The 19,989-nt window shown below is 46.5% G+C and overlaps 2 protein-coding genes across 19 annotated transcripts in view; one reads left to right on the top strand and one right to left on the bottom strand.

The window, feature by feature from the left end:
* LOC135921987 (uncharacterized) overlaps window positions 1–19,989 on the bottom strand; it is a 144,032-nt gene that overhangs the window by 11,208 nt on the left and 112,835 nt on the right. For all 17 annotated transcript variants that reach the window (XM_065456397.1, XM_065423894.1, XM_065423885.1 and 14 more), the window contains one exon: window positions 12,276–12,392. In XM_065456397.1, the coding sequence (XP_065312469.1) occupies window positions 12,276–12,392 (117 nt within the window). The remainder of the gene's footprint in view (window positions 1–12,275; window positions 12,393–19,989) is intronic.
* Window positions 1–19,989, top strand: part of LOC135895820 (uncharacterized) — a 155,821-nt gene that overhangs the window by 73,956 nt on the left and 61,876 nt on the right. The gene's annotated exons all lie outside the window — the stretch shown is intronic.

The raw sequence follows: 19,989 nt of genomic DNA, 5'->3' as shown, positions 1-19,989 counted from the left end.
CCTCGTTGCACACCATTCATGGCTGAAACACACCCACCTCGCAAGAGCGACGTATGGCGCTCCGCAGATCGGAGACCCTTGTGGTTTCATTGCGGTGAAGCCGATCACCTCTACAGGGCATGTCCCTACCAACGAGCTGGGCTCCGTGAATTTTCACTGAATGGGCCGTGCCCGCGCAATGGTGAATGCGCCCTGGAGATTGAAGCATACCTCGCGGATGCCTGGACCTCGTTTGCCCCACGATTCCGTGAACCCCGGTCACCGTCACCCGCCCGCAACAGGTCTTCCAGCCCCTATTCAAGCTGAGAGCAACGAGACGTCGCTCACTCAGCCCAGCCTCCCGGGAAAACTGAGTCCAGCGACCTGCGCAGGTGAGGTCGCTGATGTTGCGAACGCTGAAGATCCTCCACTGCAACGACCGCTATATGACGTAATTTAGACACAGAGAAAGCAGTGTACTTCCGTGTCAGTATCCTGCGACATACCAGTTACCACAGATGACCACGAGATCATGGCGTTAATCGACACGGGTGCGGACACGTCTGTTATGAGCCAGAATCTCGCGCGTATACTGAACAAAGTTTCCACGCAATGGACCGAAACTCAGATTCGTGCTGCTGGAGGGCATCTCATAACTCCAATGGGTCGGTGAACGGCACGAGTCAACGTTCGGGGCTTCACGTACATCGGCGACTTCGTGAATCTTCCTGAATGTTCAAAGGACCTTATACTCGGCATGGATTTCCTTCAGGCGAACGGTGCCATTATCGACCTGCAAGAGTCTAGAGTCAGCTTCACTACTACGCAAGCCATAGTGAACACTAATGACAACCACCGTGACATCGCGCTTCGCGTAACTGATGATCACATCATGTTGCCACCCAAGAGCAGCGTGCTTACCCTTGTCCAATGTGACATGGAGGACGCCGCCGAAGGAATTGCTGAGGTAAACATGCCCCTGCTTCTTGAGCACCACATTTGTATAGCCAGGGGGCTTCTTCATGTGCAAAACAAATGTTCAGTTGTTTTGCTAACAAGCTTTAGCAACGAGTATTGGCATGTACAGCGAGGAACGATATGGCTGAACTGAGCTCATTTCTTCACGAAATCACTAACGTTACTGACATTGCCACATTGGAATCCGCATCGTCTCAGCAATCTGGGTTCTCCAGCCTAAAAGAATGGATTCACGTTAACGCCGCTCTGCCAGACCACCAGAAAGACCGTCTACTGAGTCTCGCGAATGAATTTGTGGACTGTTTTCCAACGTCATCCAAAGTGCGGCGCAAGTCCATCACAAAGCACCGCATTATTACGGACGAGTCTGCACGTCCTGTCCGTCAGCATCCTTACAGAGGGTCTCCAGTGGAAAGGCAAGCGATCAAGCATCAGGTGAAAGAGATGCTCCAAGACGACGTGATCCAGCCATCCACCAGCCCGTGGGCCTCCCCTGTAGTGTTAGAAAGAAAGACAACACACTATGCTACTGTGGAGATTACAGAAAGTTGAACCGTGTCACCAAGCGTGATGTTTATTCATTGCTACGCATCGACGACGCATTGGATCGTCTACAACATGCCAAGTTTTTTTCTTCGTTGGATCTTAAATCAGGATATTGGCAAATCGAAGTTGATGAACAGGGTCGTGAAAAAACAGCATTTGTGACACCTCATGGGCTTTATGAGTTCAAAGTTCTCCCCTTCGGTCTCTGTTTCGCACCTGCCACCTTTCAGCGGACGATGGATACCGTGCTTGCTGAACTCAAATGGCAAACCTGCCTCGTATACTTGGACGATGTCATTGTGTTCTCGAGCACGTATGACGAACATTTCGCATGACTCGAGGGTGTCCTCACTGCGATCCATACTGCTGGCCTCACCATCAAGCCTGAAAAATGCTACTTTGGGTTCCAAGAGCTCAAATTTTTTGGCCATGTCGTTGGTCCTCAAGGCGTCCGACCAGACCCAGACAAGTTAGTTTTCACCACCCACAGACAAGAAGGCTGTCCAACGCTTCCTTAGTTTGTGCGCATATTATGGGCGCTTCGTCAAGGGCTTTTCGAGAATTGCTGAGCCTCTGACAGGGCTTACATGCGATGATGCGCCTTTCATTAGGGCGGACGAGCAGCAGCAGTCTTTCAATGAATTGCGCAAGCGTTTGCAAGAGGCCTTGATACTTGCTCATTTCAACGAAGACGCTGACACTGAAATCCATACTGATGCCAGCAACGCGAGTCTCAGCGCTTATGCAGTGGCAAGCTGGTGCGGAATGCCCCGTTGCTTATGCAAGCCGCAGTCTCACCAAGGCTGAGAAAAACTACTCAACCACTGAAAAAGAATGCTTAGCAGTTGTGTGGGCAATTGGTAAATTCTGACCCTAGTTGTACGGTAGACCCTTTAACGCTGTCAGTGATCAACCAGGCATTTTGCTGGCTTGCCAACCTCAAGGATCCTTCAGGCAAACTAGCCCATTGGAGCCTTCGCTTACAAGAGTATGATATTACAGTTGTCTACCGTTCTGGCAGGAAGCACAGTGACGCTGACTGTTTGTCACGTGCACCACTCCCTACGACCTCATTGGACCCTGACCATGACTTGCCATTTGTCGCCGCATTAGTTATCGACGCCATAAAGATGGCTGAGCACCAGCGCACTGACGCTGAGCTGCTGCCGCGGATCGAACACCTCCAAGGAGTTGAAGGTGTTTTACCCTGCTTGCTCATGCGCGGCTTATCATCATACTACTTGCACAACAACGTCCTTTACAGGAAAAATGGCGGAAGCGGCCCCAATACGTACGTCCTTGTCGTGCCATCGGCGCTACGCCACGACATTTTGCGAGCCTGCCATCATGAGCCATGCGCGGGACACCTGGGATTCGCCAAGACTTTAGGCGAGGATACGAGAGAAGTATTACTGGCCTCGGCTTTATTCTTCTGTGCAACGGTACATGAAGACCTGTCATGATTGTCAGCGCCGCAAGAAAGCACCAGTTAAACCGACTGGCTTTCTCCATCCTGTGGACCTTCCTCAAGCACCGTTCCAACAAATAGGAATGGATCTACTTGGGCCATTCCCAGTGACCTCTTCGCGCAACAGATGGATAGTCGTTGCTACCGACTACTTAACCTGGTACGCCGAAACCGAAGCTATTTCGCAAGTAAATTTATATGAAGTGGCCAAGTTCTTTGTACGCCACATCGTCCTACGACATGGTGCACCGTCTGTTCTCATCACTGACCGCGGTACAGCATTTACAGCGGAACTTATGCAGGATGTTCTGCAGCTGATGCATAGCTTTCACCGCAAGAACACTGCATATCACCCTCAAACCAATGGAATAATGGAACGTCTGAACAGAACACTGGCTGATATGCTCTCCACGTATGTCGACGTAGAGCACAAGACGTGGGACGCGATCTTGCCCTATGTGACTTTCAGGTATAACGCTGCTGTACAGGAGACTACACAGTTTACGCTGTTCGAACTTGTATATGGGCGCCACGTCAGGTCAACACTTGACGCCATGCTACCTATGGCTGATAATAGCCCGACCAGTGAACACGTAGAAGAGTTCGTACAAAGAGCCGAAGAGGCACGCCAGCTTGCTCGGCAGCGATCCGGAGCCAACAGCATACCGCCACCCTTCGATACAACCAGGGTCGACGCGACATCCATTACAATACCGGCGGCTGCGTATGGGTCTGGACACCCGTCCGCCACCGTGGACTCTCAGAAAAGTTGATCCGCCGGTATTTTGGTCCCTACAAGGTTACACGCGGCCTCAGTGACGTGACCTACGAAGTGGTCCCCTGCAATTCTGACCCCAGTTCACTCCGTCGTCGTCCTCCCGCTGAAGCTGTTCGTGTAGTGCGCATGAAACCATACTATGCGCATACCTGAATGCTGAGATGCACCTGAGGAGCTCCATTTCTTATGTAGCTGAAATAACTTTTTGACGCAACTGAGTACGGTCGCTCTTCTCATGGGAGGCAATTGACACAAAGATGTGGGGCTCCCGCACCGCAGGACGGCGCGCGCAAAGGTCGGTGCCACGAAAGACGATGAAGTGCGTAAGCTGCACGCTCTTGTTCTGGCCCGTCATTAAAGAGAAGCGTATATTTTGCAAGACTCTGTCTCGAATCTACGTTACAATGTAGTCGTCGGGTGTACAATTAAGCTTTATATTGCATGTTTTACACATTACTCATCTGATGCCTTAGCAGCGAAGGCTTTTCCTCTGCCTTTATTGTAAAAGAAATGTTTGGGAAGTGCCCACGTGCATCTGCTTTTTTTTGTGTGTGCATGGCACATGTGCTGTTGGCCTGGAACTGATCCACAATAGTATTAACAGCCATAGCGTTCAGGGCCCCGTGTCGCTGAAAATCCAGCAGTGGTGTTGGTGACCTTTTCCATACGAGAAAATTAATTTCGAACCGTGCATCCCGATTCATGCAGGCCCTCGATGTGGCATATAGGCGTTACTGAACTAATTAAAATTCTCAAAGTAGGATGTGTCAAAAATTCCTAAAATGTGACTTGCACACAACTTTGAGACATGATAGCGTTGGATTGTAATTTGAATATGCAAGAAAACATAATTCTGTTGCGCGGGAACTCAAACACAAACCCCTTTTCCAGCTGCCATTTCAGGTCTGTCGTAGGAGTGGCACGCCCCAGAAAGCTCGCCTTCGTGCATAGCGTTTGCCACCAGCATTTCCAGGGAAACATTACAGAAGCATAAGCTGCAGCTGCGCGGAAGCGTGAGAAGCAGCCACGGCTCTTTTAATGCTATCGTGTTCCACTCTTAAAGGCGCAGCTTAAGTGTCCTCCAACCTTTTTTTTTCGCTGTTTGGGGACTGCCTTCTTGAAGGTGTTGCATCATTTCCTTTCTACTGCAGGGCGAATGCAATATCTGCTTTGAACAACAGCAAAGCCGCGTTTTGATTGCACTTGATGCTGGCCGCACTAGCGCGGCATCTCTTCTGAACACTATCCAGCAGTTCACTATGATGTTATCACTGAAATAGAATACACAGGACACCTTCGTGTACCACTTCATCTACCTCGAAGTAATATGCCATAGCTCTATGATCATATCCTTAACATCCACTACTTTCTTGTATTCATTTCAGATAGCTGGAATGTACAGACTAAAAAAGCTCGGAAGCGCTTGCACTCTTTGGAGAATTTTGTATGAGCATTTTCAGGCTGTTCTGGTGACACTAAAAAATACTGGCTCTCCTGTAATCAAGAGTAGATGTAAGCATGAAATGGCTGCCGACAAAGCAGATTGATTGTAGATGATACTAGCCACAATCTTAAAATGGGTGTAGCGCACATTCGCAATGGCACACCCCACCCCACTGCATCACGCAACTGTACACTGGTCCATATGGAAGCAAGTTTCCTGTCAAAGACAGAACCCCATTGCAAGTCTCGTCTCGGTCCACCATATGTGCCGTGGACCTCGCAGACTGCTGGCATTGAAAAGAGCACAAGCAACTGTGTCTCAGTGCCAAAAAATGACAATCAAGTGTACAGTGCCTTGTATCTGCCTCTGAACGTCGCTATTAGAAGTGACAAATAAAACTTCAGCATACTAGAAGTTACAGCTTGAGTGATATTGTGAGCAAATGATTTAGAACTCGGAAGCAATATTTTTTGTAACATGTTTGGGAAGTAACTAGCATATTTATTGCAGTCTTGACTGTTTGCCCGGATGAGCTGGTTTGAGTGCCAGGATAATGGCTCTGGCTTTTGGTTCATTGAAGGTGGCTGACAACAGGAGCTAAAAGCATTTCATGCTTAAAATGCCTGCAGCAGCGGCACTGTTCGGTTAGTCAAGGACCTCATTTCATGGCCCTCATTCTGACACCTTCGAACACTGTTTCTGCCTTTGTAACGCTTCCTAGAATTACCCTTCAAATTCTTATGTGAAAGAACCATGCATCAATTTTGGCGTATTTCTCAAACTGTACGAGCAGAATTGCTGCTGATTTCATAAATACAACCTATAAATCGATACAGCAGAATTGTTAGTTGAAATATGTAATCCGAATCAAGGAGCCATTCTCAAGACGATGTTCCTGCTGGCACTGATGCGTGTCATTCCTGGCATTGGTGAAATCTTTATTCTACATTATAAAGCATGAAACCTTTTCACGTGCTCTTCTTTCCTTCTTTTTTGAGCTTTGCTGTTTCAAGGAGCTTTGCCCTTTGAGTGGCAGCAGCCTGATTGACATAACTTCTGACTCACGTATTTAACATTTTTGCACAGATTGGTCAAGGAGTAGCCAGATTTTGAGAAGTACATCTTTAGCAGAGTCTATAGGTGCTGACTTTTGGTGTGGAGAGACAAGCAGCTTCATAGCTTCCCTCCTGTCTCTTGTCATTGTGTCAGCAAACTGAAATGAAAACTCTCGAAACAGTATATTTGTTAATGAGGAATCTTTGCAAGGTACATTGTGAAGCACATGCCGATGAATTGCTTCAACCTTTTACATTAAACAAATTATGCCATGTGCTGTCGAGAGGCAAATAAAGCTGTTCGCTTTAAAAATTAACAATAATCACCACAGTTTGTGAAGTGATTGAGATATTGTTACCCAGTACCTTCAACAAAGATGTTATGGGAAACAGTGCAAGGAACTAGCATACTTACACTAATTGCAGGTATTTGGCGGAGTTGTATGGGAGACAAGATAGCCAACCAATTTTCCTTTAATGCATGTGAGCTTTGTCATCTTCATGGTGTAATGTAATCTTTTCAGGTAGCGGATAAAGAATGTTTGGCAATATGACATGGCCTTTGACGACACAGGCGAGTAGTGGATGCCACACTTCAGTTCTAATTAAAGTTACATCAGCACAGAGCATGTATGCTACGACCAAGTTGGGTCCATACTTTGGATTACCATGTACAGTGTCAGTCTCTTCTGCATTCCAGAAGATGGAAGCCAGTGTTTCTTTGCTGTTGCCATTTCAATTTAGTATATTTTCATGTTTTCATGCTCTGCAAAATACAGCCAGAGGTTGCACGGTCTTGAAATGAAGACTACTTTTTGTGTTTTCAAGATAAAATTTTAGCTATAATAAACGGAATTTCCAAAAAACAAGTTTTATGTTTGGCCTGCCTTCTTTTGGGTGATCAGACATGGGCGCCATTGAGGCATCATGGCTCATACGTGCTGCCTTTATGCTTGTGAGTTGTGTGCACAATGCTCCTTGCATGTTGAAAAAAAAATGGAGACCATCCATAATTGGTCTTGGTTTGCTTTCTTAGCCACAAGTGTTATCTGAAAATATAGCTGCTTTTTGTTACTCTTTCTGGCGGTGCGTTTTAGATGCATAAAAATTATAATGGACGTGCATGTTCAGTGTGATTGCAGGAACGAGAAACTTTACTGGAAGATCCTTTGCAAGAGATGCAAGTGCTTGCCCATTTCGTGAAAAAAAAGGCTTTGTTTTCATTGTATACAGTAATCTAAGGGTCAGGCAGACTTGATCACAAAAGCAAAGAGAGAAATTGGTTGACAGAGAAATCCAAAGCCTGCTGACCACATCGTAACTGTCTAGCGCATAGACGACACCTGCACGTTGGCCAACAGCATGGGAAAGGAGAAGGGATGGAAAGATGAAAGAGATTTCCATGAAGCACATGTGGTGAAAAGGAGAATGAAGCAAAAATTGGTAGCATTCAGAAAAAGCTAGATAGTCTTGATGAGAAAACTGAAACATTGGACAAATGATTAATAGCAACCTTTATCAAGTCTTACCGCCGTATTACAGCAATACATCTTGAAGCTCATGCTTGACTTGATATAAATGACGCATGGTGTGAACGCGCCCAAGATGCTCATTGCGTTTCTTTTGGTGTGTTCACGACAGGCGTCATTTAAATCGAGTCAAGCATGGGCTTCAAGTTAAGATGCATTTATGAGTACGGGGGTTCGTGTTACGACATGGTGAGGCTCTCTTGAATGAAGACTTCATGAACTAGAGAATAGATGGGCCCGTGAGAACCTACTTTTACGTCTTATCGCAGACATCTGAATTACAGGAGCAGTCTGAAGCATGTGGTAGGTTTGTGAAGACTTTCCGAGAAACCTGCATGGGTTTTCTCTATAACAGTTTGCTACATTCGGGTGTATGACTCATTTTACATTTCCTAATCGCCTTGCATATTTCCGCACAATGCTTTCGTCATTACTGTTCAGTGGCACTGAAAAGTCAATACAGGCATGAATGTCAAAAGAGGCACTTGCCGGCAGGATAAATGCAAGATTCCCTTGTTTACATGTCCATAGTTAGTGCTTACAAAAAAGGCAGAAGAAGGATGCCAGGAAAAAATAAGCATTTCGTCTGAGGTTCCTCTCATTATGAAGCTGTTTACAATGATGAGAGCTAAATACAAAAAGTGTGGTCCTAATGAATGGACACGTTCTCCCAGTTGCAATTCATATTTTGAGATATTGAGGGACTTCAATCGCACCTCAAAAAGAAGTCCATGATCAATAAACAGTGCAGGAAGCCAGTATAACAGTTTTCATTGACGGTGATTTGGCCCTAGGATATGATCCAGTTTGCATCTTCAATAAAATGGCTATTGATTGGCTACTATTGATCTGTACAATAAGCGCAGCACGCATACAGAACAGCACGCAGTCCCATTTATGCCTTGGGCCTCACTTATACCATGTTAAAATTGTGGAAATACAACAGATTCATAAAACCAGCTCTCTTTATCACCTTATCTTAAGGAGGGACTTGTCAATGTTACAGTGCAGAGCACAAACATTTCCTTAGGAGAAGCCTTGCAGTTATTTATGAATTATATGGTAGAGGTTCATTACCTCTTGAAAACTGTTCTGCATAACACTCGTGCTTCTTCACACATCTATCATGATCCGTCAAATACGGGATAAGTTGGGTGCTGCAGATAAATGGTTCCGGCTACAGCATCAATAGGTAGCTAAATTTTCATTCTTGATGTTTGGTCCAGCTCTCTGAAACATACACATAGAACTGAAACTGTTCAATCTGAGTACCAGTATTAAATGTGTTATTTTGGGGCTTCAATGATTTGCTGAACTTGATGGAAAGTGAAGGACTGTATAGAAAAAATGGCTGTAAGGTCAACTATCATCTTCTGCGCATAACCTTTCAGATACTGCACTAAATATAATCTAAAACACATGAAAATTTTTTATAGAACAAAGTACAGCCACACTGGATCACACTAGCATCATTATCATATGTCACTGGTGTGGCACTTCAACACAATGTGGGAACTACCATGGCTCGTACAATGCTCCGAAGGATACATTGCAATAGCGCAACTATGCTCAATGGCATTTGAACTGTTTTTTGCAATTTACAACTTCTAGCCATGCACTTATTCATTTACGACTTGGATGGTCGTGAAGCCTGAGTGCTTTTCTACCTAGCAATACTGCAAGCTTGTCTGCTGACACTAGCTGCACAAAAGAGCAACAGTAGCTTGTGCTCCAGCAGAACTTGAGGGCAGATTACAAGTTCTTGCCACACTATAGATGAGAAATGTGAACATACTCCCAAGCTTCAATATCTTAGCCGGTGTAAAGCTGCAATACAGGTACTGCACTCCCTTAATTGCACTGCTTACAGCTGTCAAACTATACCTCTGGTGCTATGCACATTTTGGGGATGGTAAGAAGTTTCACTAGACAAGGTAACAACCACACAGGCATCTAAAACATTGAGTTAAGGGTGTTTAAGACTGACTAAACACAATTTGCCCCTTGGCTTGGATCTCGATTCCTTTCCCCTCTAGTGTCATTGACTGAAGAGCCACAACAGGAGTAAAGTAGCAATGCTTTGTCGTCTTGCCTGGTTACTAATAGCAAGAAACTACGCTCTAGCACTGTAGCATAATCAAAGAACAAAAGGTCAAGTTTATTGAGCAAGCTTGATCAACCATCTCTCCGGTAGTCTGGGCCCCACGTCAGAGGGTATCACCGTATGGTGTCATGATTACAATAGTGCATGAAGACTACTAGAGGCTGCAGTTTCAGTAGAAACGTACGTACGTACGTACAGTCCTATACACCGCGGCTGGTCGCGTCGCAATCCCGTGCTTCTCTAGTTTTAACGCCCGTTCAATACGTATGTAGAACCCAACAATCGGTTTGCTCTGGCGCAGTTAGAAGACGATCGTCGTCGTGCTCTTTGCACATCACAAACGCGTCACACACACGCACACACACAACTAGATTGTGCAACACGCGCTGTTCCACCTTGCATCGCTTCGTTCGTGGTCGTGCTGTTTGCGCGAACAAACGCGTCACACACGCAACTCGATTGCTCTTTCCACGCACCAAACGCCAAAACGCGATGTTCCACCTTCGTTCGTGGTCGTGCTATTTACGCATGCACATTCGTCACACACGCAACTTCAATTGCTCTTTGCACACACCAAGCGCATCACACACACACAGCTTCGATTGCCGTAACACGCGGTGTTCCACCTTGTATCGCTTTCGTGCGTGGTCGTGCTGCTTGCGTGCACGGCCCACCCTGTGGCTCAGGAGAGTTCGCATATCTCTATGGGCCCCGGACGCGCGCGCATGGGGACTAGGGCGTTTCAGGAGCTAGGTGCGTTTTTCACACGACAACTAGGGACCTAGGCTCCCCTAGGGCGAGAAGTTACCTAGATATATAGTTCCCGTTGGCGCCGCGGGGGCGGCGCTGCAGTCGACCGGCTGCACTGGAGAGCGAATGTAAATGCGCGCCCCGGCCAAACGCTAGCCTTGCTATTTTTTTTTACCGATATCGGGTGCAATAAAGCAAGTTCAAGTAATGGTTCGGCCAAAGCCTACATCACGTAAACTCATTGCGCCGCGGACACACATGCACGAGCATTTGCTTACATATGCGCACGCAACTACAAAGGAAAAGAATAGAAAGAACTCATGGCAACGTGCGGTAGCTTAACGACATCGTAGTTTTCGTGAGTACGGATAAGAGAGAAATGTACGCCAGCAAACAAAATATGCGCTTAACAATTTGCATTTTGCGAAGTAGTACCTGACTTCGGTATATTCCGCGATCGGCTAGTCAAGTAGCGCTGCACGCATGAAATAACAATGCGGAAAGGCGTCAACAGCATTTCGCGCAGCACTACTGTCGCCGTGTTATCTTGAGCGCGTTTACTAGGCTGTTTTTGTCCGTGGCCTCAAAGATGTGCACGCGCCGGCTTTGCCCATGGCTGGCGCGCGCATATCTCTGAGGCCATGTTTCGTCACTGAGGTGGTGGCGATGAGGTCGAAGTCAAAATTGCGTAGCGCCATTGCTGCTTCTGCTTAAATTGGTCGCATGCTTGATGACGCGAAGTTGGCGGTGTACAAGACGTAACACTCGATATCTGGAGTGAATACGGCAACAAACGGCAGACATGCTCTGCCCTTACGTGGTGCGGTGACTGATTTTATGGCAGACGATGGCTCGGTTGTATGCAGCAGATGAAGTCACACGTGGCTTGACAATTTTACGACGGTGCCAAAAGCGAGGCTTAGAGCCGGCGAGTTGTTGCTCATATTTTGGACAGAAATGTGATTTTACCGCCCAGTTTTCACACGTGTATAGCCATAGTAGGCCCTCTCCTACAATTTCTCGGGACAAAACGCAAAATGTTGGATGACCATGTCATGCCCCCTTTAAGAGAGCGCAACAGTCGTCAAACATGCGTGCGTATTTTTTGGAAGGCCCGCTGCTGTCTGGCTTAGAGAGTTAATGAACGATTTTATGAAGCGTTGGACATGGGCTATTCAAAGTGCAACCTACACGCGACGCACGACAGATTTTGCATTTTCCGCTTATAGTAATGCGGTGGCCACGGCCGAGAATCGTACCCACGACCTCGGGGTTAGCAACGCAACACCATAGCCAATAAGCCAGCATGGCGGGTTGTTAGATAAGCCTCTTCCGGTATACGCACGCAATCGGCGACTACATTCGAGAAATTTTGATTCAGTAGGGTGTGGCTTGCGCTGAGGATTGATAATTTGATAACACAGTGAAATAAGACGTCCCATTTACCACGTCTTATTTCGCCGTGTTTCGCCGTTGACTCACACATTGGGCGTACCGTTCAGACACGGGCTTCAGGTGATTTTGCTGATGTCACTCAGCGTGCAGTGTACCATACGCGTTACAGCAGAGTATAGTATGTTGTGGCATGAATAGCAAAAAAAATAAAACAAAAAATGAAAAACGGTCGTATGATGATTAACTTACCTTAGACTTTAGCGCCTGTTCCGTATCGAATGTGAAAACACTGCCACCGCCTTTAAAGAAGCCAGACTCATAAGTAGGATTATATGTGTACGAGCCTTGTGGTTTGGAAGAGCAGATCTTTGGTGCAGAAGAGAAAGCAACGAAATTACATGCGTGAGAAATAAAATGGCACTGGACATTTTCTTTTCTGTTCATTTTTTTTTTTGTCGACAACCAAAATCGTTTTAGTCACGCTTACAAGTGCTCGTTTTCTCGGTTTAGTTCAATCTATTACTGTACATCACGATAATAGGCACCTGTGTTCTAGTGCGTTCTATAGTGTGTTTAACCAAAGAACGCGAGGCGACGAAGACAAGCGCCGAATTGACAACTTAATTTTTCACTTATAAATTGACTTAAACTGACTTTTGAATTAAACCAAGTGAACAGACGGAGCACTCTGCGTGTTCAATTGGTTGTGTGTGTTTGCTTCGTTCTAATCTTTTGTCTTTCTGTCGCACTGTAGCTAATAACGAAATAATCTCTGCATAACGCCTACACACTTTAAGCAAATCTCTTTACCAGATGTACCACTTGAGTGAACAAATTTAAACTAAAATCCCGAGCAGCAAAACAGAAAGGGAAATTCTACACACACAGAAAAAGGTAACAAACAAGGTAGCGAAAAAGCGATTGCGTTCTCAGTAGTGTTCTACATCATCCGCCTTGGCCATAAGCGGCACCGCCTAACATTCTAAGGGCAAGTCTTTCTGCACATACACACATGTCCCAGATGATGAATACAAGTTCAGCCGTCCCCATGGCTCAACTGCTATATCACCGCAAGCGTAATGCGCAACATGTGGGTCCGGCTCCCACCGGAACCAAGTTTTTTTTTTTTGTACGCTGTGTTCTCCCGTTGTCTTATCATTTCTGCATTTCACCTAAAGCAACGCGTAATGTCTCATCGCTATTCTCAGATTCATTGTCTTCTGGCTTCATGGGATCGTGTCTACCAAAAACTGAGCGCCTCTATTTCCTTTTTCCTCGTTCAAGATTAACGCGCACATCCCAAAGCTTTGTGGAAACACATAACTACACAAGGGCAACAACGTGTAATACAAGACTGACGCTACGTGCCCAGGGAACGCCAGGTACTTGAAGAAAAATCAAGCACCTTTTGATGGAGAGATGGAGTGCTAGAAAAAAAAAACAAGGATATAAACAGGCGTTCGGTCTGATTTCTTTCAAAAACTGCGTTTCAAACCTGTCGGGTTTTATCTTGTCTCTCAACAATAATCGAAATCAATGTTGTGTGCTCTTTCTCTGTATTCTTTCTCTTTCTCTGTCGTCTTTCTTGTGTCTGTTGTTTCGCGCTAAACAAAGTATTCATGGATTCGCACCAACTAGCCCGCCAACGCATTGTGCTGAACACACGGGCTTCTTTATTTCCTGTCGGGAACACATTGTCATGTTGACACACGCATCGCAATATTTCATGTGCTTCTCTGTGAGGGTCACCATTTCCCAGATTTTCATACAGGAACTGTTGTGCTTTATTTACCGCTTGAACATAGGCCTAGATGCTGTGTCTTCTAAGTTAAACATGCTCTTTCGGGTCTGATATGTATCAATAGGGATTGAATGAAATTTTATCATAGTATATATGTTGTGCACATTTGTATCAAAGTATTTTCGAGTTTTTTTTATTCACACGCATTTTAGTACATAGTTTCTAGAATATGCTCTAGTTTGTTATTTTTTATAGAAAATAGCGTAAACAATACTATTGTCATCAGTGCCTAAATTGTTTTCTAATGAAACCATATCTACCAACCAAGAAACTGTCTTTTCCTTGTTTTCCTATGACAATAAGATACACACAGCTTCTTCTTTGCTTTTCGCTTTGAAAACAATAAAGAAAATAGAGCTTTCGTCTCTTCTTGTTTGTTTCTTTTTCCTCGTTCCTGGCTTCGCTCAATTTGGGAAAATTGGAATGCCTCTAAGGTCAGCCATTTTTGAAGCGGATATGTTTCCCGAGACGTGAATTTCTTCCATATATATTTCCACAGATATTAGTACGATATTTCCTAGAGGGTAATCTTGCGCCACCATCTCAACAAGTTTCCTACTGTACGCTCCAGTGCCTCGGGAACGCTGGTACGTGCACGTGCAAGGCTTTATCTCGCGTTGGCCTAAACCGCGGTCATGGCTACACGGATTAAGCTTTCCTGAAACAAAAATTTCGAAAGAAATGGCTCTCGCTTGCGACACCTTCCGCATAGGTTTACTCACATACAGTGCACGAGTGAGCAATAAAAAGCGAGAATTGCCCCCGTATTCAGAAATGCGCCTCAACTTGAAGCTCGTGATTAACTTGGGGCCCTATAACGTAACACTATTCCATCTTCGTTTACTCCACAGCAGCCATATAGTCATCCGTAATAAGTCAAAATAACTGAGGCTCTGCCCATATGCTTGTGGGCTGATATGGGCTGCACCCGAACCACTCTGACCTGTCAGGGAGGGCTAATGGCCGATTTTGAATAAAAACGGATTGGAATACTTTCACGTTATGCCAGTTTTGTTCTAAGTAACTCCTGACTTGAACACGCCGAAGTAAGCGCAGAGAGCGCAGTTAACGCCAGGCGTGATCTAGGCGATGGCGCCTGGCAAGTAAAAATGCATGTACTGTGATGAGTCCAAGCCTACAACAATGCTACGCCCATGACAAACCCCGCTTATGTTTGTGACAATTCAACAAGACAAAAGATAAAAATACGTATCAGAGTTGTCGCATTGTAAAAAGGAAATGTGCTTTATTTGTTCTTATTCAGAGAAAAAGAAGCAGAAGTTGGGGAATTTAGCCGTGCCATATAGATCATGTCGGGACTTGGGACATCAGAAAGTTTTACCATACCATTGTCCACGATCCATTACCGTGAAGAGTATCTGTCTATGCGTGAGCCAGCCTCCCACTGATGCTGCTATGAGGCGACCGCTCCGAGAAAACTGCGCGTGCTCTGCCAGAGCTGCGAGCTGCTCACCAGAGCTGCGACGCCATATATATATATATATATATATATATATATATATATATATATATATATATATATATATATATATATATATATATATATATATATATAGTGCGTATCTGTTGGGATCCAGTAGTTCAATAGACACTTGCAGGTTGAGGACGCACCTTCCCAGACGAAGGCCGGAACAACTTGATTGTTCGGTGGTTATATATATATATATATATATATATATATATATTACAACGGGGGGTGTTCGCCTAGCAGCACTAGTTATATGTCGTAGCGGTAGGCATAAGCAGGTCGGCGCTATATCGAAACTCGGAAGCAAGCCCCTCTCGTCGTCTTCTTCTCTTGCACCAGCACACCAGCACCATGCCCACTGCCCAGAGCCTTCAGTATAATCACTCGCCAACAAAAGAGCAGCCACCCTGGCGACCTAAGGGCAGGCGAACACAGGGGGGTCATCGCACTGCTTGAGCCGGGAGACGTGGGCAATTTCCTGGCCGCGACGACGCTGGTCGGAAGGAGTTTCCATTGTCTCGATGAGGTAGTTTACCACGGATGTTTGTTTCAGTGCCCGGCAAGGACCGTGGTACTTGGAGAGCAGCTTGGAGGAAAGGCCTGGAGGAGTAGAGGGCACCCATAACCAGACCAGCGAGCCAGGAGCAAAGCACGTAGCCGTAGTGGATAAATCGTAGCGAAGCTTGTGGCGCCGCTGGTCCTGCGATGTGAACGAACGAGCGAGCTGGCGACATTCTTCGGCGTAAGCAGCCACTCTAGAAACATTCATCCACTCCGAAGCATCTGGCTGGTAAGTTAGAATCGTGTCCATAGTGCATGAAGGTTCGTGTCCATAAAGTAGAAAGAAAGGGGTGAACCCAGTGGTGCTTTGCGTGGCGGTATTGTAAGCGTAGGTGACGAAAGGTAGAATGTTATCCGAATTCGAATGGTCAGATGAAACAAACACGGCCAACATGTGGCCAAGGGTGCGGTTGAAACGTTCTGTCATCCAAATAGTTTGAGGATGATATGTTGCGGTAGGGCGGTGAATGATGCGACACTCCTCTAGCAATGCCGCAATGACGTCGGGGAGGAAAACACGACCGTGGTCGCTCAGTAATTCTCGAGGTGTTCCATGGCATAAAATCAAGTTTTGGAGGATAAAACTGGCGACGTCTTTTTCTGTGGCCGATTCTAGGACTGAAGTTTCAGCGTACCGCGTGAGGTGGTCGATAGCAACAATAACCAAGCGGTTGCCGCTTGAAGTTTTGGAAAGCGGACCATATAGGCCAATGCCGACGCGGTCGAACGCGCGCGCGGGGCATGGTAAAGGTTGCAAGGGGCCGGTGGCATGTTGAGGTGGCGTCTTGCGTCTTTGGCATATGTGGCATGACCGGACATGCTGGCAAACGAAACGGTACATACCACGCCAGTAGTACCGAAGCTGTAGACGAGAGTACGTCTTTAGTACACCAGCGTTGACACATTGTGGCTCGTTGCGGAACGTGGCGCAGATGTCGTAGCGCAGGTGTCGGAGTATAACAAGCAACCACTTGCGGCTGCTCGAATTGTACTTGCGGCGGTACAGCAGGCTATCCCAAATTATGAAGTGCGCGGCTTGACGACGGAGCGTCCGTGAGATCGGCGCTGGCGACAGGCTAGAAAGGAAGTCAATAAACGAAGAGATCCATGGGTCCTTGCGCTGCTCTGATGGCATGTCGGAAGTGTTGAGGGCGAAGGCACTGCAGGTGGAAATAGACGAGTGGACAGGACCGGAGGTCAGGGGTGACCGGGATAGAGCGTCTGCGTCTGGATGCTTCCGGCCTGAGCGATAAACAACGCGGATGTCGTACTCTTGTAGGCGCAATGCCCAACGGGCAAGCCGACCAGTTGCATCTTTTAGTGAAGATAACCAGCATAGAGCATGATGGTCGGTCACGATGTCAAATGGACGCCGTACACATAAGGACGAAATTTGCCGATAGCCCAAATGATGGCCAGACCGTCCTTCTCAGTAACCGAGTAGTTCACCTCGGCCTTGGTAAAGGTGTGGCTGGCACACGCGACGACGTACTCTTCGAAGCCATCCTTGCGTTGTGCGAGAACAGCGTCGAGCCCGACACCACTAGCGTCCCTATGGATCTCAGTTGGGCAGAAGGATTGAAGTGTCGCAGTACTGGAGGCGAGGTGAGAACGCGTCGCAGTTCTTGGAATGCGTCGTCGCACGCCAGCGACAAGGCTGATAGGTCAGAACTGCCGTTGAGAAGCTGCGTCAAGGGCGCGATGATAGATGATAGGCAAAGTTACGGACGAAGCGTCGGAAATATGAGCACAGGCCGATGAAGCTGCGAAGCTCTTTCATGGTGGTTGGTTTAGGGAACTCGGATACGGCGCTAAGTCTCGTGGGGTCCGGGAGCATACCGTCTTTTGAAATTACATGGCCGAGAACAGTAAGCGTGCGAGTGCCGAAGTGGCATTTCTTCAAATTTAGTTGCAGTTGCAGTCCAGGATCAGGCGGCACTCCAGGCCTGTTTATGCAATTTTATCAACACACGTACATTTTCTTTAATCCGGTGGAAAATTGCCCGGCGCCGGTATTCGAACCACGGTCCTCTTGCACGCGAGGCGGATGCTCTACCTCTACGCCACCGCTGCACCTTTGTGTAGGCTTTGTGTAGAACTGAATTATTTTAAAAGAACTCTGCAAAACACTCCTGTCATGTGACTTGGCCTCACTTACAGCATTCCGAACGTCACAGGAGTCGCGCAGTTGGTATAAGTGCGCACTTGCTTAGATTCCTCAAATTTCCAATGTTTACCTATTCGTCAACTTCCCTGGTTAAGCACTGCAGGGATTATGGCAGGAAAGTACGTGCTAGAATTGCTGCAGGAAACATTGGGGACGTTTGTCCGAGTACGTGAATAGCCTATGTGGGCCGCCGAAATTGAATGATCGACCTGGCATTACTTCCGAAGTACACTGCTGACGTCGATAGCACTCTTCGAGCATTGCCGCAATCTTATCGCCCATTGTTTTGGCAGATGGCCCACAGTGTGTCGACCACACGCAACGATGACGACAGAGGTCGTTACGGTGCGGCTACGGCTGTCCACGAAGGTGTAACAACAGAATCACGACGGCATGACGAGGGGCAGTGTAAAAGACACGCCAAATGGCGTTGTCCCCTCGTTTACTCTGAGAAGGCTAGATACTTTGAAGTTTACATTTTGCTTACCACATAAGTGCACTGATGTGTAAACGGTGCATAACGCCAGCTTGACTAGGACCACCTCCCCTCGTGAACAACACATAGCAACATGGCAACATATACGCTGTACATATGCAGTTTGTACACTTCTTATATATATATATATATATATATATATACAAGAAAACCAGAAATGACACCACTGAAATGGCACAGAAATGCTTTCCAAGTGACACACGACGAAGTTCACATTCACAGAAATTTTTGCCGTAATGTGTTGTTGGATATATGACGTATGTTTACATCGCTTAAATTGTATATGTTAAGTGTTGATGGAAGACACTAGGAGAGTGCTTGAAGCCACAATTAGTCCGTGGGTTCGGGGCTGCCCAGTGTTCAGTGTAATGAATTAGGCGAAAAGAAGGATTGTGCTGCAAGTTCGCGATGTTTATGATATGATTAGTAAGCTTAATCATGTCACGTTTAAAAGAACAAGTAAGCTGACACTCGTAAAGGCGGTCTACTCGTAAAACTTCCGGAATATATCACGCGTATGTGCATTGTAAGGCAAATCTGAAATAACACCTAAGGCATTCGTTGAAGTGAAACTAAATTACCTAACGATCTCTTAGTACTGTTTGACCATACGAGGTTACAATAGCACAGGTGAGAAGCAAAATAGTGCGTTACACACCATAAGTTTCTGTGCTATCATGGCATCTGCGCAACATACCTAACGCTTTACTAAATGTATTTCGTAAGTATTCGTATACTTCTCCGAGCATTCGCCTACAAAGTGCACGCGCGTCCTACGCACTGTGGGAGTCAGTGTTACCCCCGTATTCAGAAATGCAACTTAAGTCGAATCCCATGCTTGACTTGATTTAGATGACGTCTGGCGTTAACGTGCCCAAAGACGCTCTCTGCGTTTCCTTCGGCGCGTTCACAATAGGCGTCACTTAGATCAAGTCAAGCACGGGCTTCAACTGAAGTTGCATTTCTGAATACGGGGGTAAGTGATGTTGTGGCGATCCAGCTGAGTTCGCCGACGAACGCGCCAAGAGGACCCGTCGGAGCCGACGTCGCCGAAACGCGACACAGCGCCGACACCGAGCGTCGCATCGAAACCGTCAGACGTCGGGAAGCCCTCGCGCAAGACGCATGCGCATCGAACAGCCAGTGGACGTTGGCAGAAGTAGGCGCGCCATTGAGGTCACCACCATCTCCGACAAGGAAAACGGGAGAAATTGAAAAAAAATATCACGGACATTGCCCTTAATAAAACTCGAGGCGCTTTAAGGTGTATATTTGTCGCTCTTATGATATGTACGTTTCGTTTGCTGTTTCCTTCCGTAAATCCGCAGAGAACAGAGCAAGGCATACAGGCACATCTGTAGGGTAGTACAGACGAATATGTACATTATTAGCCGGTTCTTTATATCAGGTGATCGTTTCTTTAGGTTTTACAGAGTTTTAAGAATGCGG

This window comes from Dermacentor albipictus, chromosome 8, assembly GCF_038994185.2.
Source record: "Dermacentor albipictus isolate Rhodes 1998 colony chromosome 8, USDA_Dalb.pri_finalv2, whole genome shotgun sequence".
NCBI classification, from domain to species: Eukaryota; Metazoa; Arthropoda; class Arachnida; order Ixodida; family Ixodidae; genus Dermacentor; species Dermacentor albipictus.
This window is presented reverse-complemented; position numbering and strand designations above follow the sequence as displayed.